This window comes from Silene latifolia, chromosome Y (assembly GCF_048544455.1).
Source record: "Silene latifolia isolate original U9 population chromosome Y, ASM4854445v1, whole genome shotgun sequence".
NCBI classification, from domain to species: domain Eukaryota; kingdom Viridiplantae; phylum Streptophyta; class Magnoliopsida; order Caryophyllales; family Caryophyllaceae; genus Silene; species Silene latifolia.
In genome coordinates, this window is record NC_133538.1 from 156780972 (window position 1) to 156807828 (window position 26857).

The 26857-nt window shown below is 38.0% G+C and overlaps 1 protein-coding gene across 1 annotated transcript; it reads left to right on the plus strand.

Moving 5' to 3' along the window:
- Nucleotides 1–211: 211 nt before the first annotated feature.
- Nucleotides 212–589, plus strand: LOC141629241 (uncharacterized). The gene has a single exon (XM_074442272.1). It carries the CDS (start codon nucleotides 212–214, stop codon nucleotides 587–589), a length of 378 nt encoding a protein of 125 aa, XP_074298373.1.
- Nucleotides 590–26857: the final 26268 nt, after the last annotated feature.

The window sequence follows — 26857 nt, forward strand, 5'->3', positions numbered from 1 at the left end:
TTAAGGAAGAATATTCAGGACGAATATTGGCAATGCAGTTAAGGGAACCATGTCAATCTGATAAGGTTTATTGGCCGCTCACTAAGGACGGGATTTATACAGTTAATACTGGGTATGGGCTGCTTTTTGATGAATATATCTAGAAGAGGGGCTCAACTAAAGATAATTCGAGGATTGGCGGCCGGGGAAAGGACTTCTGTCGGAAGCGATTATGGCATCTGCCTATCCCAAATACATGGAAGATCCTCGTGTGGAGGATACCCTGCCGGTTGGAATTGAATTTTTTAGAAGAAAGTTGGATATGGATATTTCCTGTGGAATGTGTGGGGCTTCTAATCAAAACTTGGAAATAGTTGAACACTTGTTTCGGGATTGTGAATATACAAGAAGGATTTGGGCAGGATCAGAATTAGGGATCAGAGTGGAAAATGTTGGATCCTTAAGCGTCACGGACTGGATCATTGATTGGATTAAACTACTCTCTCGCAAAGAGGGGGGTGAAAGGAGGGTGATTATGTTTGTTGTTGTTTTGTGGGGTTTATGGAATCTTCGGAATAGAGTCAAATTTGACGCTCTGGAGCTGAATTGACGAGGCATTATGGATCCTTTCTATGAGCATATTGGGGAGAAGATTCGGGTCCTCAATGAGCAGGTTGATAGAGGACTGCCTACGGCCGATAGGAGGGGATCCCCTGAGGAGATAATGGATACGGTAAGATGGAGAATAAAGGAAGGGTATCCTTTTTATCTAGTTGGTAGACAGGACCACTGCACGGTGATAAGAGTTAAAGTGAATGCGAGCTGGGATCAAACCTATAGGGCGGCCTTCGGGTGGGTGGCAGTTGACTCGAGAGGACAAGAACTTATGCGACGAAGTGTGAAAATTAGAGCGGAAGCTGCTCTCCAATCAGAGGCATTGGGAATGCGAGATGTAGTATTATGGGCAGCCTCTGAGGGTATTCTTCATCTGGATATTTCGTCGGATTGTCTTCAACTTATCAATGAATTGGCAGAAGTGGAAAAAGAAGATCATTTGCTGGCAGATATGAGGGGCAACTTCGGCTTATTTCATTGTTTGTGTATTAATTTTATTCCAAGACATTTTAATACTATAGCATATGGACTGGCCCGTCAGGCCATGAGACTGTAACAACTTTTCTTTACGGCTGTCAAAAAAAAAACGATAATAACCAAAAACAAGCAACTACTCAACAATAACTAATGAAATGCCGAGTCATGCCCTTATGAGTTACCTCTTATTCGCGTTCCAAATCGATGAAATACTCAACCTCGTACGGATCTTGACGATAGCCTCCAAAAAAAGATATTCATATATGATTAAATCATATACTAATTAAATAAAAATCAAAACTAAATATACGACAATGATTAAGGACGATACCCTTAGAATATGGATGAACGGATGATGAATGAAGGTTGATCTTAATAGAGAAGCAAGAAGGCAAGAACGTACGTAGAATTTGGAAATAAAGAAGCAACAAGATAGGCACGTACGTAAAATTATTACATATGAAATCCCACAACTGATGAATCTCACGACACTTTTGTGAGAAAAGTAGGGTATATTTTCTCCTTATTTTTTTGTGAATGGAAATGATATGAGATAATCTAATGTGATAATCTAATTAGGAGAGTTTATGAAAGAGTAAAATGAGAAAAGGATAGGAATAAAATATCCTTTTTTAACTTATGCAAAATCGATTAAGGCAAAGATTAACCGCCAAAATATCTTTTCCATTTTATTGGAAAAATAAACAAAGATAGAAAAATAATAATAATAATAATAATAATAATAATAATAATAATAATAATAATAATAATAATAATAATAATAATAATAATAATAATAATAATAATAATAATAATAATAATACTAAGGATTTCAAATAAAAGAATAAAGAGGATAAATCTAGTTAAATAATTAACTTGTCTATTAAACGAAAATACAGTCCATATATTAATGGCGCCAAAATCGATTTCCCATTTTCGCTTACAAAAATGTCACTTAAATAAAAATTCGGTCCGATAAGAAATCGAACTGAAACAAGATTTAAAACGGCATTAATTAACGATTTGTACAAAACCGGTAAATATAAGTATTAAAATTTAAATCTTATAAACAAAAATTAAATAAGTGACAGAGAAAATTGCGGGTGTTACAATAACTACTCAACTTGTCTTATCTTTGTTGGTTTGTGGAATTTATAAAAGTATTGTGGAATTGGATGGATTAATGGATATGAATTCTATATTGTTGGATTATTTATATTGGAATTTCATCTGCATTGGATACCTCAGCCTCGTGTCTGGGATAAATTTATATTGTCATGGCATATGCATTGAATACCTCAGTTTCATACTGGGATTGTAACACCCCCATACACCAAGGTGCTTTACCAAGACCACCTAATGCACGGAAGTGCTACCATCTCGGTTACCCGAGGCAATGTATATCAAAATGACCATAAAAGAACATATTTAGATAAATAAGTTTAAGCGATTACAAAACCAAAATCCCAAAACTGTAAAGTGAAATACATCTATTCCAAATTATCAAAACCAACTAAAAAGTAATATAAGTTCAACGACACAACGGAAGACTCTAGTGACACGTGGTGACTCAATCCTAGCTATCCCATGCGCGTCCATCTCATACCAGCTCAAGAACTGCTCACCATCCCCGAATGGATCACCACAGTTTTTAAAACATTAAACGGGGTCAGTTACTCATTACATAATATAAGATCAACAATAAAAACAATACATACAATCACCAAACTTCGTCACATCTCCACACACCTGACTAGCCTGAAGGTCTAGTCCTGCCAGATTACGACCGCAACCAGCAATCCTCACTACCAGTGGGGGACCGCAGCCGTTCCCACCTAAGCCCCGCTCATCAACACCGAGCTAAAACCCAAGTTCCTTAATGTGCACATCCCCAATGTGACGGGAACCACAAGGGGCGAATCAAGGACGTGAAGCCACTCCCGCAAGTGACTCCACTCCGCCGAGGACACACCTCCTGAACCACAGACAAACACAACCAACCAATTATACCACAACAATTACCAACACCAATATGATACAGATCAAAAGCATTACAACCATCAAACACAATGTAATCAATAACGATCGAGTAGGGAAACCCTACCTGGAAAAGCAATCACCAAGATCGTCACAATCAGCTATTCAAAACCGCTCTTCTACGAAATCACCTCTTATAATCACACAATCATATAATTACTATCTAACAAACATAGTACTCCCAAAACCCTCAAAAATACCCAATTAGGGTTTCAACTAAAATCAAGGAGATGTTATAAAAATCATACTAGAAGCTTACCCACGATGCAAAGGTCTCAATGACATAAAGAACTCAACGATCCGACGACTCTAGCCCTTAGGATTTGATAGCAATGAGAGAAGGGGAAGTTACGTAACTTTTCTCTTGTGTAAATTGTTTAGCAACAGTGAAAAAGTACAAAGGAATTGATAAAATAACTTTATATAACATTCTCACGTTGCTATCAAAACCCGTCGAAACAACCGTAAAACCGACTTACTCGATCGAGTAAGTCACTTACTCGATCGAGTGCCCCCCCAATCGATCGAGTGAAACCTACTCGATCGAGTATCCATCAGACAGTACACTGGTTTAAAACCAAAACTCACTTACTCGACAGAGTAAACCTTACTCGATAGAGTTCCCAACAGTACAGAAAACCGTAGTATTACAGTCTTCCCTCCTTAAAAATAAACTTCGTCCCGGAAGTTCAAACCCATACTCAAAGACAAACATACTAACTCAACCATGACACAACAACGCAAAAAAAAACTCAAAACAAAATCCCAACCACAACTCAAACTGACTCAAAACAACTATTAACTGTACCAAAAACTAACATAAACCACACCAAAGCCTTATCCGATCATCTCCTATCCCCCTAAAAGAAACATGGTTACGTCCCCATAACCACACATACCTGATTAAAAAAGAGACGGATACCGCTCCCTCATAGCCTCTTCCGCCTCCCAAGTAGCTTCCTCAACCTCATGATTAGACCATAGAACCTTAAGCAACACCGTTTCCCCGTATCTAGTTTTCCGAACCTTGCGATCAAGAATCTGTTTTGGCACCTCAAGATAAAACAAGGATTCATCTAATTCGATGTTCTCCACCTCTAACACATGGGAAGCATCACTCACCATAACTGAGACACATGGAACACATTATGCACCCGATCCAAAGCTGGTGATAACGCTAACCGATAAGCAACCTCTCCCACACGATCCAAAATCTCACACGGTCCTATGAACTTCTAGCTCAACTTCCCTTTCTTACCAAACCTCATAACCCCACGCATAGGAGATACTTTCAGAAAAACCTTATCGCCAACCTGAAACTCTATGTCACGACGATGTAAGTCTGCATAGCTCTTTTGTCGATCCTGGGCCGCTTTCATCTTTTGTCTAATCACTTTAAACTGTTCTATCATCTCCTGCACCCTCTGTGGTCCTAAAACCACTGCCTCAGCTCTATCATCCCAGCAAATTGGACTCCTACACCTCCTCCCATACAAAGCCTCAAACGGTGCCATCCCAGTACTCGTATGGTAGCTGTTGTTATAAGAAAACTCGATCAGATCCAACCTATCTTCCCGGCTACCACCAAACTCCATCAAACAAGCTCGTAACAGATCTTCCATAGTCTTGATATTTCTCTCTGTCTGTCCATCTATCGTAGTATGGAATGCAGTACTCATCTTCAAGGTAGTTCCCATCATCTCCTGCAATTCTTACCAAAACCGATAAATAAACCTCGCATCTCGATCTGACACAATATCCTTAGGGACTCCATGTAACCTCAGCACATGTTTCCTGTACCCATTAGCCAACTAAACCTTACTCCATGTATCTTTCATTGGAATAAAGTGAGCTGATTTAGTCAAACGGTCAAGTATCACCCATATCATGTTATTACCCTGCTGGCTCCTCGCTAAACCCACTATAAAGTCCATGGAGATAGACTCCCATTTCCACTCAGGTACCTCAAGAGACTGAATCTTACCTTGCGGTCACCGCTGCTCTCCCTTAAACCTCTGACATGTCAAACATCGAGCCACGAACTCAGCTGTTTCCCTTTTCATCCCAGGCCCCCAGAAAGTCTTCTTCAAATATCTATACAGCTTGTCACCACCCGGATGTACTGAATACGGTAAGCAATGAGCCTATGTCATGATCACCTTTTTCAAGTCCTCATCTCTAGGCACACACCATCTCCCATCTGAATGAATAGAGAACCTAGACACCGTCCCTTTCTCTACTCTAGCCCTCCACTCCTGAATCGTAGAATAAAGAGCCTGCTTCCTGCGAATATCATCATAAAGATCCGGCTCCACTGTCAGGTCCCCTCTTGCATCCCCTTTTTATATCACATGTATCCCCATCTTTCCCACCTCATCTCTCAACCTCATCAAAAACATAGTTGTGCATAGAGAATGCACACTCTTCCTGCTCAACGCATCAGCCACAACGTTTACTTTCCCTTCATGGTATATGATATCCATGTCATAGTCCCCTATTAGCAACATCCACCTCCTCTGTCTCATGTTCAGCTCCTTTTGAGTAAAGATGTATTTTAGACTCTTGTGATCTGAAAACACCTTAAAGGTTGCCCAGTAAAGATAGTGCCTCTAAATCTTGAGAGCAAACACAACTACACCCAACTCTAGATCATGTCTCGGATAGTTCTTCTCATAAGGCTTCAATTGCCTAGAAGCATAGGCAATGACTTTCCCATTCTGCATTAACAGACAACCCGACCCATTCTTTGAAGCATCTGTATATACCTCAAAGTTCTCACACCCTTCAGGTAAGGTTAAGACTGGAGCTGTGGTCAAACGCTCCTTTAATGTTTGGAACGTCGTCTCACAAATTTCGTCCCATCAAAACCTGTTCTCTTTCCTCATCAACGCTGTCATAGGTCTGGCGATCTTTGAAAAGTCTTTCACGAACCGACGATAGTACCCTGCCAAACCCAAGAAACTCCTGATCTTTGCCACATTCTTTGGCGTTTTCCACCTAGACACTGCCTCTATCTTTGTAGGATCCACAGATACACCATCTTTAGAAATCACATGCCCCAGAAAGGCAACTTCCTCGAGCCAGAATCACACTTAGACAACTTTGCATACAACTAATTATCACGCAAAGTCTGTAACACTGACCTCAAGTGCTCCTCATGCTCCTTCTTAGTCTTGGAATAGACTAAGATATCATCAATGAACACCACCACAAACCGATCCAAAAGCTGACTGAAGACCCAGTTCATCAATCCATAAACACTGCTGGTGCATTAGACAACCCAAACGGTAACACCACACACTCATAGTGACCATACCTCGATCGAAAAGCTGTCTTCGGTATGTCCTCATCCCGAATCCTTACCTGATGGTAACCTGATCTCAAATTAATCTTTGAAAAGACTCCTGCCCGACTCAGTTGGTCAAACAGATCATCTATCCTTGGTAAAGGATACTTGTTCTTCGCTGTAACATTGTTCAGCTCCCGGTAGTTGACGCACAACCTCAAGCCCCCATCTTTCTTTTTCACAAACAGAAATGGTGCTCCCCACAACGATACACGGGGCCGTAGAGATTGGTCTTGTCCCTGGTTTCAGCTCCACACTTAAATCTATATCTCTCTTCGGTGGCAAACCTGGTATCTCCTCCGGAAAAACATTTGGGAACTCTCCCACCACTGGTATCTGATCGACTATCGGACCCACCTTACTACGGTCTTTCACATGGCATAGAATTAAAGGACACCCCTTCCTCGGATAAGACTTCAATGTTGTAATACCCCACGCCAATTGAAGAGGTCCAGTGATAGGCTTAAATGAATAGTGCTTAAAGGGATTGAATGTACTACTCATATTAACAAAGTGCACTTTCTTTTATAGTCATTCATGCAAAAGAACTCCACAGTTAAGCGTGCTTGGCTGGGAGTAGCCTTAGGATGAGTGACCTCCTGGGAAGGTTCCCAGGATGTGCATTAGTGAGGACAAAATGCACTATAAAGGACCCGTGTTGATCTATGGGCCATGTACACAGCCTGGTGAGCTATCATAAGTAACCGCTCCCGACCCGGTTTGGGCCGGGGTGTTACAAATGTCACCGCTGCAATCACTTTGACTTTTGGTTTGACAACAAACCCATGATAAGACACACTGTAAAGACCCGATCCGCCACTGTCGTAACACAATCCCAATATGATGGGATGCTCCATTTAGGCCTATTATTTGTCCTCACTTAAGCCCAAAAGGAGAAGGCATTGTTACTAAGTGGTGGGTGGAATCTATTATAAGCTTCTCATGATCTCCTTATTCTTTCCATGTGGGACAACTTTCCTCACATTTTATGGGGTGTTACATTCTCCCCCACTTAAGGAGCACAACGTCCCCGTTGTGTCTAGAAGCATAACCGCTACCCAGAATCCTCCCCCGCTAGGTGGGTGATCACAATGGAGCGTATAACCACTACCTCCAATCACCACACGGTCGCAGGGTTGCTCTGATACCACCTGTAATGACCCGACCCGCAACCATTGTAACATAATCCCAATACGATGGGATGCTCCATTTGGGCCCATTATTTGTCCTCACTTAAGCCCGAAAGCAGAAGGCCTTGTTACTAAGTGGTGGGTGGAATCTATTATAAGCTTCTCATGATCTCCTTATTCTTTCCATGTGGGATAACTTTCCTCACATTTCATGGGGTGTTACACACACCAACTCCCTTAGGACCTCTCAAAGAGACTCTCTTTTGGTGACAATCTATCCTTCCCTTGTACTTACCCAGCCAATCCATACCAACTATCATCTCAAAACCATCCATAGGAAATTCTAACAAATCAACTGGAAGATGAACCTACCCGACTAACATAGATACACCGTTATACAACCTCCCATAAGACACTGACTCACCTGATGGTATAAAAACCTCATCTTTTACAGACTCAAACTCTCTTAAACCCAAATGCTTAGCATGACTCGACGATACAAAAGAGTGTGATGCCCCCGAATTAAACAAAATAAAGGTAGAAACATCATTAACAAGAAAGGTACCCGTAATCACGTGAGCATCATCCTCAACAGCTTTCTTGTCCATCACGAATAACTTGCCACTGGTCTCTTGTCCACCTCCCTGAACGGTACTAGCTGAAGTAGATGGCTTGGCAGCTGACCCCCGATTGTTGTTAGCAGCCGCTTTCTGATAAGAGTTATCGCCATTGCGATTAGATCCATCGTTGTTGTTACTCTGACCTCCTTGGTTATTCCATAACCTAACCGTTCGGTGGCTAGCATAACTCTGAGACAGACCCTGTGAAAAGCTCCCCTGCGATGGCCTCTAAAAACCTCTCCCCACGGCACTAGTACACTCATGCCTCTTGTGGCCCATACCGCCACAGTTGAAATAAGAGACACTCCAGCTGCTATCACCACCACTACGACCACGCCCATATGAAGCTCCACCACTAAAACCCAATCCCGATGAGTAAGCCCTCGCCTGGTTATGGTTACTCCTCTTGTAGCTGGACTGAGCACCACCCTCACTCTCAACCTTTCTTTTCTCAAGACCCCTCTCCTTGTTCTCCTAGGCCATCTTGACCAATCTCTCAGCTCTCCCGGCTTGCTCATAAACCATCTTAGTGTCGTAGTATAGATTTTCACTCAAACTATGCTAAAGTACCATGGTTCCACAACCATAATAAGGCGGCGTCTTACTCCGCAAGGCAAGGCCCAATTCTAAATGTATGTACATAACTCCCAGGGTGCAACACTCCCGGACGACCACCGATGACAATCATCAGTTCTATAGATAATGGCAAAACTAAGCATATCCTGAGTTTATTATTCTAAACCTTACACCTAACTGTTCCATAAGTATTCAAAACCACTTCAAAAGACTTCATTATTCAAATCCTTTAAAAGGAAACCTTCCAAGAAGGCAACTTCCAGAAATAGTAACGTTCTATAAATAGAATTTTACTTAGAATAAATACCTTCTCAAATTAGATATCTTATGAAAATAGTAATGTATGATGTTAGAAATAATGTCATTTAAGAAGTTAGAAATTATAAGTTATTATCTTATTACCAAATTGGGTAATCCAATTTAAATACTAATCCACTATTTAAAATATTCAAATAATTTAAGTCAAATACCTCTTATAAAACAGGCTCTTAACACATTCTGGAATCATATGAAAAATGACCATAATTTCATTCTCCATAAAGTAACTTCAAAACCATTATTTACTCGGTTTACCCAAAACAATGTTTAATTTTTATAAAATCGAGTGTAACTTCGATACTCATGAAATTTCACGTGAGTACTGTTTTTAGCATCTCAGGACATCATGTAAAATTTCGTAAAAAGATCTGCTCATTTGATATATGTACCGAATTAAAAACCAGATTATCGTAAAAACCGCAAAACACCATTTCAATTATTAAAAATAGTTTATGACCAGAAAGGTTCCCAGGAAATTTTTTAACATTCTGGAATTAAGTAAAAACACCAAAAATAATTTTTCCAGCAACTAAAAAATCGTAAATACTATTTATTAAAATTGTATTCCTAAAACAGCCATAACTGTATTTTATTTATTAAAAATAAAATTCGACCCAAAATAATTTTTAACAAAATTTATATCATTTCATAATGCATTATCAGAGCTAATAAAATAGGTTTCGTAAATTATAAAAAATAAAAACGAGTTAATACCTAATAAACATCAAAACGGCTAAAACATTGTGTAAATCATAATAATTACTAATAAGATTAAAAAATCAAATCTTTTATGATCTTGAGTCTTAAAATTTGTCATAGGACCAGAATAAAATTTTAAAGTCAAAATTATACCATGATTAGTAATTTAAAACCCTAGAAATCGATATATTGCGATTTTAACATCAACATCATTAAATCTAGTAAAAGCAATACTAAATATGATAAATTCATAAATAAAATATATTTTGATATATAATGAAATATCAGAAACTTTCGTGCCATGAGAACCAAAATTAAAAATATATAAATTAAATATCATAATTTGATTAAAACAACGATAATAACCAAAAACAAGCAACTACTCAACAATAACTAATGAAATGCCGAGTCATGCCCTTAAGAGTTACCTCATATTCCCGTTCCAACTCGATGAAATACTCGTCCTCGTACGGATCTTGATGATAGCCTCCAAAAGCAAATATTCATATATGATTAAATTATATAGTAATTAAATAACAATCAAAACTAAATATACGACAACGATTAAGGACGATACCCTTAGAATATGGATGAACAGATGATGAAAGAAGGTCGATCTTAATATAGAAGCAAGAAGGCACGCAAGTACTTAGAATTTGGAAATAAAGAAGCAAGAAGGTAGGCACGTACGTAAAATTATTACGTATGAAATCCCACAACTTATGAATCTCACGGCACTTTTGTGAGAAAAGTAGGGTATATTTTCTCCTTATTTTTTTTGTGAATGGAAATTATATAAGATAATCTAATTAGGAGAGTTTATGAATGAGTGAAATGAGAAAAAGATAAGAATAAAATCTCCTTGTTTATCTTATGCAAAATCGGTTAAGCTAAGGATTAACAGCCAAAATATCTTTTCCATTTTGTTATAAAAATAAACAAAGGTAGATAAATAATAATAATACTAAGGATTTCAAATAAAAGAATAAAAAGGATAAATCTAGTTAAATAATTAACTTGTCCATTAAACAAAAATACAGTCCATATATTAATGGCGCCAAAATCGATTTCCCATTTCCGCTTACAAAAATGTCACTTAAATAAAAAGTAGGTCGGATAAGAAATCGAACTGAAACAAGATTTAGAACGGAATTAATTAACGATTTGTACAAAACCGGTAAATATAAGTATTAAAATTTAAATCTTATAAACAAAAATTAAATAAGTGAGAGAGAAAATTGCGGGTGTTACAATAACTACTCAACTCGTCTTATCTTTGTTGGTTTGTGGAATTTATAAAAGTATTGTGGAATTGGATGGATTAATGGATGTGGATTCTATATTGTTGGATTATTTATATTGGAATTTCATCTGCATTGCATACCTCAGCCTCGTGTCTGGGATGAATTTATATTGTCATGGCATATGCATTGAATACCTCAGTTTTATACTGGGATTGTAACACCCCCATACACCAAGGTGCCTTACCAAGACCACCTAATGCATGGATGTGCTATCTTCTCGGTTACCCGAGCCAATGTATATCAAATTGACCATAAAAGAACATAATTAGATAAATAAGTTTAAGCGATTACATAACGAAAATCCCAAAACTGTAAAGTGAAATACATATGTTCCAAACTATCAAAACCAACTAAAAAGAAATAAATGTTCAACGACACAACGGAAGACTCTAGTGACACGTGGTGACTTAATCCCAGCTATCCCATGCGCGTCCATCTCATACCTGATCAAGAACTGTTCACCATCTCCGAATGGATCACCAGAGTTCTTAAAACAATGAACGTGTTCAGTTACTGATTACATAATATAAGATCAACAATAACAACAATACATACAATCACCCAACTCCGTCACATCTCCACACACCTGACTAGCCTGAAGGTCTAGTCCTGCTAGATTACGGCCGCAACCAGCAAGCTTCACTGCCAGTGCGGGACCGCAGCCGTTCCCACCTAAGTCCCGCTCATCAACACCGAGCAAAAACTCAAGTTCCTTAATGTGCACACCCCCTTGTGACGAGAACCACAAGGGGTGAATCAAGGGCGTGAAGCCACTCCCTCAAGTGACTCCACTCAGCCGAGGACGCACCTCGCGAACCACAGACAAACACAACCAACCAATTATACAATAACAATTACCAACACCAATATGATACAGATCAACAACATTATAACCATCAAACATAATGTAATCAATAACCGAGTAGGGAAACCCTACCTGGAAAAGCAATCACCAAGATCGTCACAATCAGCTATTCAAAACCGCTCTTCTACGAAATCACCTCCTATAATCACACAATCATATAATTACTATCTAACAAACAAAGTACTCCTAAACTCCCCCTAAATACCCAATTAGGGTTTCAACTAAAATCAATGAGTTGATGTAAAAATCATACTAGAAGCTTATCCACGATGCGACGCTCAACGGTGTAAAGAACTCAACGATCTGACGACTCTAGCCCTTAGGATTTGATAGCAATGAGAAAATGGGAAGTTACGTAACTTTTCTCTTGTGTAAATTGTTTAGAAACAGTGAAAAAGTTAAAAGGAATTGATAAAGCAACTTTATATAACATTCTCACGTTGCTATCAAAACCCGGCGAAACAACCCGTAAAACCGACTTACTCGATCGAGTGCCCCTACTCGATCGAGTAACACCTACTCGATCGAGTACCCATCAGACAGTACACTTGTTTGAAACCAAAAATCACTTACTCGACAGAGTACCCAACAGTACAAAAAACCGTAGTATTACACACACCTACCCTTGATCAGGTCCATTCCATGATCTTACAACTCCAAGCCTCGTTCTAAGCTTTGAATGTTCGGGTTGCGTGTTTGGAAAATGGTTTGATCAGCAAAGAAAGTTCATCACTCTTTTCTCTCAATGCCGACCCATCAGAGGCTTGTTTCTCAAACTTTACAAACCAACAAGGCCCAGCAATGTAAAACGCACCCGAGGCACCGGGAAACCCGGAATGGGAAGAATGTTTCTGCAACACTAAAGAAGCCGATGCGTGATATGATAAGGTCATTTACAAGGCTATGTCTCTCTTATACTACAACAATGGAGTTACTAGCCTTCCACGAGATACTACAACCAATTGGGCCAACCCCAAAGCTTTAACCCCAGAAAAGAAATAAATACTGGGTCGAGGGAGCCTACTGTAAATTTCACAGAGGTGTCGGACATGACACAGAGTTATGTTTCCGATTAAAGCATGAAATCCATGACCTGATCGACGAGGGCACTTTGCCCCTTTCATTCTTACCCCACCTAGGAAATGATGATACTCTTCCTGGTAATCCCATTTCACAGAACTACGAACACTTGCTGGACTCTTACCCAACTGTTATCCCGGGTACTAAAGATGAAATCTTGAAGTGGGTCAGTGACCAGAGTCAAGCATCGGAGCCGACAATTGAACTAGAGAAGGCTCAAGGCGAGATTTGATGGTTACGAGTCGGAGTTTGTTCTCTAGCTTTTGTCTAAGTTGAGTCTAGGATTTTCCTTTCTTGTAATCGAGTCATTTACCTCGCGATTTAGGGTGTGTCCTAGAAATCTCTCTTTCTTCGAGTCTGTCAAACGTTTATCAATTTAAATAAAACTATCACATGTTTTCTTCAAAATCTGTTCATCAATCTAAAATGCACAACGCACTCGAAGGGTGCTCCTAGTTAGAAATGTATCCCGTTGTAGATGGTAAGGTACGTTAGGATCCGGTGACTGTTTCCTTTACCTATTCCATGTCTGGCGGTAGAAAGCCTCCACTAGAATCAATGCTTAAGTTAAGCCTACAACAAACCTAGATTTTTCCCTGTAAAAATGTCCCGTCTCTGAAAGAGATACAACCAACCTAGTCTGACGAAGAACGCTTGTGTGACCCGATCTGTTTGGCGAAGCCCAAATGATTGAAGGAGAATCCAGTTACAGTAGGAAGCGTTGTTTCGAAAGAAAATGAAAAAAGAAGGAAAAATGATAAAGAAAAGAAAAAAAGGTAAAAAAAGGGAAAAAAAGGAAAAAAAAAAAGAAAAGAAAAGAAAAGATGACAAAATTACAAATCGCTTATGGTTGAATGTCGAAGTTACATAAGCTAGAAGTCAAGCCAAATACCAGTAGTTGAAGTTCAATGGGTGAAGCCAAAACCATATGTAGCAACCTTTCTATACCTAAGGCCTTCATAAGACATTTTACGGAGAATAGTCGGGAATTTTGAGAATCATCACCCCGGTGTCGTTACACCAAGCCTTTAGGGTCCAGACATGGAAATTTGAACACACATTTTATTTTACCAACCCATTTTCCCACGGGTTTCCTCAGACCTGAGACACCTTTTCTAACCACAATGTAAGCCATAACCCATTGGCCTAAGCACCAGAAAATGAACCTTCAGTATGACGGTCCACTTTTCAAACCTGTTATTACCAAGCTCCACATCCTAGAATGTCAAAGCCTCCAGCACCAACCCTGGATACGGAATTTGGCGGTACCTTACAGTCTCGAACGAGGTACAATATGATGTCTTAGGTGAAACCTTCAAGTTTGTACACACAAACTAAATGACTACGTTTATGCACCTTCATCGAACTACGTCAGATTTGATTTCGCTCCACGTGAATACGTAGGCAATCCTTCAGAATAAGGGATTCAATCCATCCACACCCACTACCAATATATGATGTATCTTGTCGGTTTCTTATGGGTTTTAACCAAAGTCCAAATGAAGCCACCTTTGTCGAGTCAGTTGTTCTACCCGGTTTAGGCTAGGATAAGGATGTAGATTCATGATGAGTAGTTGTCAAGTCTCATAATAAGTTCTATCTAATGATGTTGACAAAGATGCTTGGTCACCCATGCAGAATGTCAAGTCTATTTGCTAAATAGATAAGATTTGTGTCGGGAACCGAAAAAAAAATAAAAGAAATCCCGCTTAAAAGAAAGAAGGCAGAGGTAGAAATGAAATTAAAGCCCGCCGAAAAGAACGAAGGCGGAGGCAAAAATGATATGGAAACCCGCTGAAAAGAAAGAATGCGGAGGTGAAAGATGATGATGTTTCCCGATAGCAATGATGAATGACGATTTCATTTCCGAAGGGATGATGAAATATATGATGTAGATGTTATTCCCAAGTAGGAACAATTAAAGATGTTATAGTTTAAGTTTGGGCCATAGTAGTAGAATGCTCAGTGCCAGCTCTAGAGTTTCAAAGTTATGTTAATGTACTTTTGGGCCGGTACCAGCAGTGGATGAAATTGTGGGCATGATAGCAGAATGCTAAGTGCCAAATCATTAATTAAATATAAAGATGGAAGTAGTGTCCAACTATCAAGAAGCGATGGTTGAACAGTTCTACCCATAGCGAGTCAATGTTTGAATTAAAACCCGTACACACGTACGAATTTTCTTTCTTTTTTGTTTAAAGGTAGCGGGCTATACCCAGGCCATGTTTATTTACGGGTCAGATACCTGAGTCAGAAACTCAAAACATGTCTATGCAAAACTCCCCAATAGCGAAATTTCGAAAATTCAAAAACTTTTTTCGAAAATGTCAATTCCAGGCGAAGCCCATCTTCCAAATGAAATGTCGATTCTAAGCGAAGCCCATTTTTAAAATGAAATGTTGGTTCCGGGCGAAGCGCGTTTTCAAAATGCATGTCGATTTCGGGCGAAGCCCATTTTCAAATGATGTGTTGATTTCGGGCGAAGCCCATTTTCATATGTCAAATGGGTCGAAAACCCAATTCGATGTTTTAAGTTCGGGCCTTTGGCCTATTCAAGCTTCCGTTATGTGATTTTGTGTGATTTATGTCCTTTTTTAAGCAGGTACGCTTCAACTAGGAGCTCTAAAGTCGAAGACTTTATAACCCAATGCAATTGGTGGCTCTGTCGCCTTCGGTGACAGGGATCACTATGATGATGAATGGAGAAGTCTCCGACAAGTAAGATGTATATGAATCGCTCCCCACTAGAGCACAACGTGAATGAAAATGTTCCCCAGCAAGATTCAATTGATAATGACACCAACGACATTTCGGTAATGATGTAACGTTGCTCAAATTTGGGTACCGATGATGAAGTATCGTAGCTCAAGTGGGCTATGATTACGAAAACTTTTAACGTAGGTAAGTGACAGTATGGGAGAAGTATCTCCAACGTATAACGGCAACCTCCCTTAGGAAAGATCCGTTTTAGGCCGTGACTGCAGAATGCCAAGGCCAATGTTGGGCGAACTACGATGCGGGTTTGATTCCGTCACAACGTATACGTAGGCACCTAAGGATAAGGCTCAACCCACCATTTATACAAGTTTTTGAAAATGATGAAATGATGGGTCGACGACCAATGTTGTTATGAAAATGATGAAACGATGGGTCGACGACCAACGTTGTTATGAAAATAATGAAACGATGGGACAAAGACCAATGCAGATGATGAAATGATGAATTTTGGACCAGTGCCATCAGATGATGGATTTTTGGGAAAGAAGAGTAGAATGCTAATTGCCCAAAGTGGACGAGTTACGAAGTCAGGTTTGATTCCGTCGGTTCCTATACTCAAATCAATAGGTTCCTATACCTACAAACAACAACACAAAAATGTCTTTAAGTCTCTTATACCCAAAACAATGATCTATCTCCATTGGATTCCCAAATCCCCAGGTTCTTATGCCTAAAACCACAATATAGCCTTCCCCAAGATTCCCAAATCCGAAAGTTATCTACCTTGTGGTTCCCATACCTATCTTTAGGTTCTCATACCTATCTTTGAGGTTCCAACACCATTTTGAAGTGTTAGACTCCCATTCCGGGTTCTCATACTATTAAGGAAGTCTTGGACTCCCATGTCTGGGTCCCATATCGTTTATGAAGTTTCGGATTCCCATGTCCGGGTTCTCACACCATTTTGAAAGTTTTGAATTATCACACTTGGACTCTCACGTTATGCTGAAGTTTTTTATTCTCATATCTGAAATTTTTACACCACCTTGAAGTTCTTATACTCGGGATTCTCACATCCCAGCTCTCATGGCCGTTGGAAGTTTTTATTTCGGGATCCCACACCCATCTAGCTCTTATGCCGGAAATCATTTGGATTCTTCTATGCAAAAGTTGAGACGTCCAGAACCAGGTGTTTAGGTATGATCTCTGCTTATGGCTGGCGAGCTTATGTACGCAGGTCTAATGGACCATAAACGACCCGCGGACTCTTTAGGTCAGTAGACTTGGGGTATACTTTGAATTTCGCTTTGTCCAAGCCTCAGTCAAAGTGGAGGCTCTGTAGATGCCCGTATCCGTCGATATTGAAATTTAAAGAAATCCCAACAAAACACCCGATGATGATAGGACACATGTATACTTACACCGCTCATTAATGGATTATGTTTTGTGATGCGAGACGGGTATTAATTGATGGTTTCATAATTTAAATGAAATTTAAATTATTTGTTTTAATTTGAAATAAATGAAATTTATTTCATCGATTTTCGTATTTTCAAGTTTATTTTAAATTTAAAGCTTTCATTTATAATTTATTTAAAAAAAAATTATTTTAAATTTTTATTTTAAATTTTTTTTTAAATGAAATGTGTGACAATTTTATTGTTTATCGCTTTCTATTTAGTTTGAAAAGTTAGATTTTAAAGCGATTTAAAACTCAATTTGTGAGACGATCTTAAGGTCGTTTTTTGTACAACTTTGAGCACGAATATCGAGGAGCAAAGCTGGCATATCCCTTCCCTGGTCACGGGTTTGAACCCCCATGCTAACACCTTTTCCCCTTCCTTTTTTCTCTCCTAAACCACACGTGAAACAGGCCCCCAAGACCACCCCGCATACCCTGTTTTCCAAGCCAACCCGACGCATCAAGATAGCCTCATTTTGACTCCAACTCAACCCAAATCCATGCCTTCACCTAGCCCACGACCATGACCCATAGCCATGCCCCATACCACGTCCAAGTCATGCCTAAAACAACCCGAAATACCTATGACACCTCATGTTTTGAGTTTATTTTGAGATACATTTCCATGTTTTGACTTTATTTGGTGATGCATTTTGATAAGTTGATATAGCTTGATAATAATAAATGGCTAATTGTATTGCAATGATCATAAGTTGGAATGTCACTCAGTTGTAAGGGTGTTTATAAGAATAATTTATGTAATTCGAATAATTAATTAAAAGGCATTTATATTAATAATTGCAAATAAGAAGATAATTAATAATAAAATAATGGACGAGTCGAGATTAGATGTAGGGCCGTGTAAATTGGGTCTTGTACTCGTGTAATAATAATAGTAATAATAATAGTAGTAGTAGTAGTAGTAGTAGTAGTAGTAGTAGTAGTAGTAGTAGTAGTAGTAGTAATATAATTGTTAGTAATATGTAATATAATAATAGTTTCCTAATACGCATCTATATGACCTTTCCTAATACTTTCCTATAAGACTACCTTGTCACTATAAATAGAAGACATTGACCCTTATTCACTCATAATTCCATAGGCACATAAGTTAGAGAGGGAGAGAGAGAGAGAGAGAGAGAGAGAGAGAGAGAGAATAAGAATGAAAAAAAAAAGGGAAAAAGGAATTGGACAATCAATTTGGGGATTTTGCATCTGCTTCTATTGGATTCGATCTTTTATTTTGTATTTTGTAAGTTGCCTTTAATCTTTCTATGATTTAATTGTTCATATTTAAGACTTAAATTATAGTAGGATTATGGTAGAAGTCGTGTTTATTATATAAATATTAGGTTAAACATGATTAGGTTAAAGAAAGAAAGTTACAGCAATTTGGCAGATTCGTAGGTTGTCTTGTTTAATTTATTTCGTGGTTTTAAAATGTTTGTTTCCAAATATTTAACTAAGACACTAGGGTTTATTTCAATTCTAGTGTATGCATATAAAATTTCGTAGTAATCTTCCATACGGGTTGTCTTGGGTGATTTATTTATGGACGTGTCGCCGAAAAGTCCGCGAATTTTCTAGTGTTGTAAAGAATGCTTCGAAACCCTAACTTATATGTCAAAACTATTCTGTGTCTTTTTCATACATTAAATTTAAAGAGTCTAGATAATGCTAGGAATTGGAATTTTAAAGCTGTTTTAAGAATTGATACTTTTTATGCGACGGGATTCGTCAGTAATTATAAATCTTTCAAGAAAACCTTGATAAGTTTGGAATTTGAGGAGAATCTATTTCACAAGAACTTTAAATATGAGTCTTAGGGTTCCAACCCCATTGGTCTTGCGTCATTTTGATTTTTATTTTTAATTATGAATTTTATAGTGAGACTGATTTGTGTTATAAAGAAGGATTTTAATTCAATAATTACGTATATTAATAATTAGTAAATTATAATTAATTAATAACTGAGTATGTGACGTAGTTAGTAATTATAATAATAATAATTATTATTATTAGGTGACGGATTTGTTGAGGAACATTACTTATCGGATTTGCTTTGCTAATTAATTTGATTTGCTGATCATGTAGGAATATCCTACTCAACTTTGTGTTACTTTCTTGTATTAAATGTCGTGATGGATGTCACTGTTATTTATACCGCTGCGATTATTATTGATAAGTCATACGAGTATTGTGATGAGTTGTGCATAGCATGAGAGATGCTACTACCAGTTGTTCATAGCAAGAGTGTTGCTGCTGTCTGTTATGTATAGTACGGAGGGTACTACTGCCAGTTGAGTTGAGCACGCAATGAGAATACCACTGCCAGTTCCACAGTTGTGCATAGTACTGAGGTTACTACTGCTAGTTGAGCATGGTACAAAAGTACTTCTGCCAGTTATATAGTTAAGCATAGCATGGTGTTAAGGGGGTTGTGCTACTGCCAGTGAAATCATTGAACTAGTTACGGTATGAAATTAGTTACGGTATGATTGGATGAGTTGGCAATTGTTGTATATCGATTGGTTGTGTTTATTTATATTGATTAATTATTGTTGTTTAGTTTATTCCTACTCAACCTCGTAGTTGACAGTATATTCGTGAACACCTGTGATGAACCGTAACTGGGGAGCAGACTTGGCAGGTACTTGAGACTACTTGTCTAGGAGCTTGGGAGGGGTGTGAGGATATGGACTGGACGACTTAGTTTTAGCTCACTCTTTAGTTACATATCACCACTAGTTGTCTTTTAATTCCGCTGCAAGATTGTATTGTATTTATTTTGAGAAGAAAAGAAAAATATGTATAAGACATTATTTGAGTTTAATTTATTTAAATTGCCTTGGTTTGCTAAACTCTCTTATTCACTACCTCGGACATTCCGAGATGGTAACAGTCTCATTTATCTTGGAAGGCCTAGTTAAGGCTCTTAGATAAATGGGGGTTTTACAATACCCAAACCGGAGCCCTGTTTTGGCGCTCCAAAATAGGGCGCAAACCCGCCATTAAACCCGCACCACTAACCCGAGTTCCTTCCCTCATATTACACCGTCTATTCCTTGCTTATTCCCCAAGATAACTAATATCTCATCCTTCCATATCCTACCCGAAACCAGCTCATCAAATCCTTCCACACCCATATCTCGTCCATGTTCATTAACTCCCTCTCCAAGCAAGCTATATACCTCTCATATACAGCCACCAACCGAGTCTTAGAACCCTAGAAGCAACCCCTTTCTCCATTCTCTATATAAACACCCTTCACTTCAGAAGTGAAGGGGACAGGCGATTTTTCTCACCAAAAACCCTAGCATTGCCTCTTAAACCTCACGTTACAAAGCATCCTTGATATCCTCTCATACTCATAAATCAAGCACAAAGTCCACACAAAGAATTAGCCGAACATTAGAGCATTGTTTCGCTCTCTTTTTCATGTTTTTCTGAGTTCTAGACAACCACTGTTGTCGTCCATTGCTCTTTACTTTTCAATCGTTTTTGCTTCTGTTTTTTGTGTTAAACTGAAAATTTGGAATCTTGTGTTAAACTGAAAAGTTGGAATCTCACGATTCCAAAACATCTTTTCAAACTAAAAACCGTTGAGAAACGAAGTCGTAATCGTCATTTGAAAACCGCTGCACGAAGGGCCCTTAAACCGCAAAATTGAAATTGTTTGTTTCGTTTTGTGTCTGAATTTGTTTTATTTGAAACAGTCGAAGACGTGCCTTTTAGCATAACTTGTATACGGGATCCGAGTGGTGTCCAAGTTTACATGTAAGTTGAGGGTGCACAAAATCCCGACTCATTTCTTTCCCTTTTCTCATGTTGGTCACGACCTTACAACTTTTTTATTTCGTTTGTTTTATCGTTCCTTTAATTACCGTCTCATTTGTTAATGTTTGGTGATTATAATGATAATGATGATTCACGTGCTGTTTAGGACTAGTAATTCTGCTAATCACATGTTTAATACGCTAGCATGGTTGTTTGGTCTTTTACTTGATTATAAGCATGTTTTAATTGAGATAATTTTGACATGTTGAGTATACATGGCTAGATCTATGAAATATGTTTGGTTAAAAGGAGAAGCATAATTTTTTATGATTTAGTTCATGTTTAATTGGCATGTTTTTAAATTGATTATGAAATAATTTGTTTAAATCCCATGTTTAGTTAGTTTATTCGATTTATGATGTATACATGTTTGTTTATATCATTTATCGTTGTTAAATCGTAACTTGGCCTAATTAAACTTGTATAATGCATGTTTAAATGAATTAGATATTCATAGGTCATACATGAACTTTGACATAGGATTAAATGAATTTCTTTAAAAGTTTAAATGAACTCATCTTTTCTTACGACCATTTCTCGCTAGTTGAAATGTGCATGCTTAGTATCCATTTCATGACATTAGATTACTAGAATAGTCCATATCAACCCCATTTGGGGCCATGTATGTGCCTCGGCATATGTGCCTCGGCATATGTGCCATTGTTTGACACATTTTATCTTTTTTTTTTGGTGAAATGTGAATTTCCATTAATAATTAAAGAGGTAGCGTACAAAATCACCAGTACAACAATTGTGCACCACAGTGCCCTAACCATCACAACTATAATCAAAACCTAGGCAACCATACATTGGTCTGACATTGTAAAATCCATTTATGGTTGCTACACTTAGCTTGAATTTCCTACTTCACCATGTGTACTAGTCTCACTAGTCTCAGAACTCTGCCTTCAAGCCTGCAAATGTTACGTGCAGGCCATATGTGGTAAACCATAGCCATCACTGCAGTAAATAGTATGTGTTTCTTCATCATGGATCTGCACCTCCACTGCACCATCTATTCCAAAATTCCAGCAGCAGGGAACGGTACACCCAGCCAGGCTTCGAAGAGTGTCCAACATTGAACACTGAAAGGACAAGTATAGAGTAAATGCTGATGATCTTCTAACTGATCTAGACATAGGTCACATGTACCATCTTGAATTACTCCAAACCTGAGTAGCCTGTCTTTAGTGAGGAGCTTATTCTGAATAGCTAACCACCCTATAAAGGAATGTTTTGGATAGTTAACTCTGTTCCAAATTAACGGCCACCAGGTCACCTTAGTTTGAGGACCTAGAAACCATTGATAACCGTAAGAAACAGTATATTCACCATGATTAATCTGCCAGATTCCATTACTATAACCACTTTTCAATTGTTCCTTCACTTGACATATCTTTCTCCATGTCCAACTAGTGTTCACAGAGGGTGTATATTGAAACCAATCCTGCCTTTTAATATAAATATATATGACTCACCCATCTTATCCAAAGGTGATCAGCCTTACTAGCTAGCGACCAGGTGTATTTACCAAGCATTGCTATGTTCCACAACCTACAATTGATAATGCCAAGACCACCTGCTTTTTTATCCTGGCAAATCTTAGCCCAAGCAACAGAAGTAGTTTTATGGCATCCCTCTGTCCCAGACCACAAGTAGTTCCTGTAGATTTGTTCAATCCTATCAATAACTGTGACAGGAATGAAAAAAATCCTGGCCCAAAAAGAATGCAAATGAGTTAGCACTGCTTTTATAAGGACCAGTCGACCTGCATAACTGAGCTTCCTAGTCCCCCATCCTCTGATTCTTTCAACTACGTTCTCTACTAACTTGGAACAGTCTCCAATAGCCATTCTCTTATAGGATATAGGAATGCCAAGATATTTAAACGGGAATAAGCCTTCCTTAAAGCCAGAAAATCTCAACACATACTCAATTTCCCCATGATCCATTCCATTAAAGTAGATATCAGATTTATCACGATTCATAGCCAGGCCAGAAGCAGCTGAAAAAGTTGCAAAAGACCTCAATAGAACAAGAATAGATTGTCTATCACCCCTACAAAATAAGAGCAGATAATCGTCAAAACAGAGGTGGGTCAGCTGCAAAGGTCTGCATAGGGGGTGAAAGTTGAAATCCACAGTAGAAGTTAAGGCAGCCAAAATTCTACTCAAGTACTTCATACAAAGAGTAAAGAGCAAGGGGGACATAGGATCCCCTTGTCTAATGCCTCTCTTCCCTTGAAAGTAGCCAAAAGTTGACCCATTTAAAGAAAGTGAGTACCAAGGAGTGGTTATACATTCCATTACCCATTGAATCAGTTTACAAGGAAATCCCAAAGCCTCTATCATATGTTCAATTAAAGTCCATTCTATTGAATCATATTCTTTCTTTAGGTCAATCTTCATGATACACCTAGGAGAGGAGGACTTCCTTTTATATAATCTCACCAGGTGATGGCAAATCAAAATGTTATCAACAATATCCCTTCCCTTGATGAATGCACTCGTTTTATCATGTTCTCCTTTTAATTATTGCGGTTTTATTTCAATAGTAATTGTAATTTAATCGTTGTAATTATGCTTTTAATTCATTTTGTTTGATGTTTTTTATGTTTAAGGGTCCAGTTTGTCTCTTTTAACTTATGTCAAAATGAATTTACAAAATCTTTGCTTTAGTTAGTTAAATTGATTTATTTAACTAATTAAATCGAAGTGAGAGCGCAAAATGATGATGAGGCCAAGGACAAAGTCCATGTGAGCCGTGGCCTCACCATTGGCACGAATTTCAAGGCACCTAGAATAGGCGTATAGGCGTGTGGTTTGAGTTATGTATCGTTTAGTAATTGTAGTTAGATCGAGTTGTATCTTTAATTCAATTATTTGTGCATCGAGTAGACGAGAATCGTCTGGGTTGTAATAGCTTAGCTCCCCAATGCCTCCCCCATTCCTTAGTATAATTTCAAATCAATCACGCATGCTAAAACACTTGGACAAAGTAGATTAAATTGCATTAAACGATTAGAAACCTAAATCACAAGTTAGGATCAAAATGGTGTTTGCACTTTTATAAACAATCATAGTCTTATCCAATTAGCCATCATAGTCCTTAGTAGAGGCCGTTATTGCAACGGGCGGGGGTGTGTGTTTTATTAGTGAACTTCCCATCACGTACTTTCAACAACGAACTCAATCTCTTTTAAAAAATGGTTCTCAAAATTCCTTCAATTTTGTGGTGACTCCAAACGTTTTTCAAAACCCCGTGGATAAACCGATTTCCCACATCCACAAGTACCCATCATTCTAAAGGTTTGTTTCCCACAAAGGCTCTCACTAAGGGGTCCATATGTTCCTATAAGGTCCAAGTACTAGTCTTACGGAGTCCTAAAGGTTAATCCTAAAGACCGGGTATTACACACAAAGCGATAATAACCATATGCACTTTTATTATTATTACCCAAAAGCCTTCATGACTCACCATGTTCGTACGTTCATTTTTTAACACCGGGTTGTACACGTGGTGCCTCATATACTCTTAAATGAGTAGGTAAGGGATTTCGTGACCTAGGCTCACTACAACCATACATTATGAATAATTCTAGGATAAACCATAATATGTTCTCCTCTATTGATTCTAGCTTTCATTTCCTGGAATCCATTATCCAGTAACTTACATATACGCTCATTCAAGCTATTATGCTTATCTATCAATGACTCTAAATGTTTTATGACCTCTTGGGCTACATTTTTTTATAAAACCTTTCGAGTAGCGGTTAAAACTTAAGAGACTTTTCATCTTTTGCAACACTCTTACAAACTCCCTTGATTGGTTATCCTCAAGATTTTTAGCAATTGATCTCATAATATTTGTAAAAATACTAGCATTTTCTTGCGTTAAGAGCTTATAATATTCATGAAAATCATGTCTTCAGTCTTCTCTAATCTCAACAAACACATTATTCCAAGATCCTACATATTTACACTATGCCAAATCTGGCCATCAATAACGAGTGTATCACAACGGTTTAATTCATATATAATAACGACACTTAGATTACCGTTTTCCAAATATTGGCGAAAACCTAGATCGCGCTAATAAGAATAACGGTTTCTCTAAAAAACCGTTTTTATTATAATGTGACAACGGTTGCTTAACAAACCATTATCAAAAACGTTTTAACGATTTCCAAAAACTCGTTATAAAATCACTCTTATCAACGGTTTTTAGACAACCATTACCAGTTTAAGAAAACGGTATTTCGAAAATCGTTACTAAATTAACACCAGCAGCGGTTTGTGATACCCGTTGTTATGTTATAGCTACGGGTTTCTTGTAACCGTTATCATTTTCTATTATGAAAGAATGGTTTTTCAATTCAACCGTTGTCAATATTTGATTAGATTTCTCAGTTTGACCACTGCATGCAAAACTTTATCAGAACTTTAATAAATATTCAATTTCACCAATAATATTCAATTTGACAAAAATAGTTCTATAAATATGTCTTCATAATATTTTAGGTCAAAATCTAAATTATCAAACATTTACTCTTTAATTTCTTTCTAAATTTCTCTCTAAATAAAATATGGCTGGTGTATCAGAGATACAATCATGTTCTCGTTACGCACAGCCTTTTACTTGCATTTCCATAATTTCCTGCTTCATTATGATGAGAATGGAAAGGGTTTAAACCCTGATTTTGGGTGATTGACGCAAATGCTTCATGACTCCGGTTTCGCCGCGGTTAAAAAAGTGCACCTTGTGTCGACAAACAAGCAAGGTTTTGTAGGATTCAGTTTTGTCGAGTTTGACGAAGCCAACTGCCATGATATTTTTCGTCAGGCAAGAAAATTAGGGGCTAGATTTTCGGGGGATGATGCGGGGAAAGAGGACTTCTATTCGGATGATAGACAACAAGGCCCTTATCTATGGGTTGCGTCCCATATTGATCATCATCTGCTGAGACATTACAGGAGGTATCACATTCTTGCCACCACGCCTATGTCATGGGAGAAAGAGGCCATTCCACCTGTGCTGCCCGGTGATAATGAAGGGCCGATCTACGACTTGTTCTATACTGAAATTCATGATGATTATCCTAATACTTCATCAGATTCTAATAATTAAGTCTTTAATTATTATCTAGCATTATAAGTTGTATGTGGATTATGATGGTTCTTTGAATTAACGTTTAATTATTTATGTTTTTTTGTTACGTTTTTTGTTACCCCATCCTCTGGAATTTAGAGACAATATAACCAGAAAAACTCTTGTGTCCTCCGGGAGTACGGTACGCCTTACACTCAAAGGCAATCCACCAAATAAAATATTATAATGACTTAGAACAAACGTGAAAAATCAAATGTGTAGTGTGGAGTTGAATGGAGGGAGTATGTTTTTTGTTACCCCATCCTCTGGAATTCAGAGACAATATCACCATATATGTCGCTTTCACCTTCAACCCAATCACAGAGTCATTTTCCCATTCCTACTAATGATTAGGGAAAATCATCTATACTTGATATGTTGTCAATTATATGCATGCAATGCAACATCCATCGTTTTAATCCTAACATGTGAGAATTAAACTAAGTTAGTGAACATGTAATTTAGCAAACAATTGGGTCGAAGTAGAGATTAAGGTCGATTACATATGAGAACAAGCAAGCAATACGATAATAAAAAGTATAATAAATGAAATGCGATAATTAAAATTACAATAATTACAATGGTTTGATGATTTACGTCGAAAATACATTTAAACGGATAATTTGAGATAACAAAAGGAAAATAA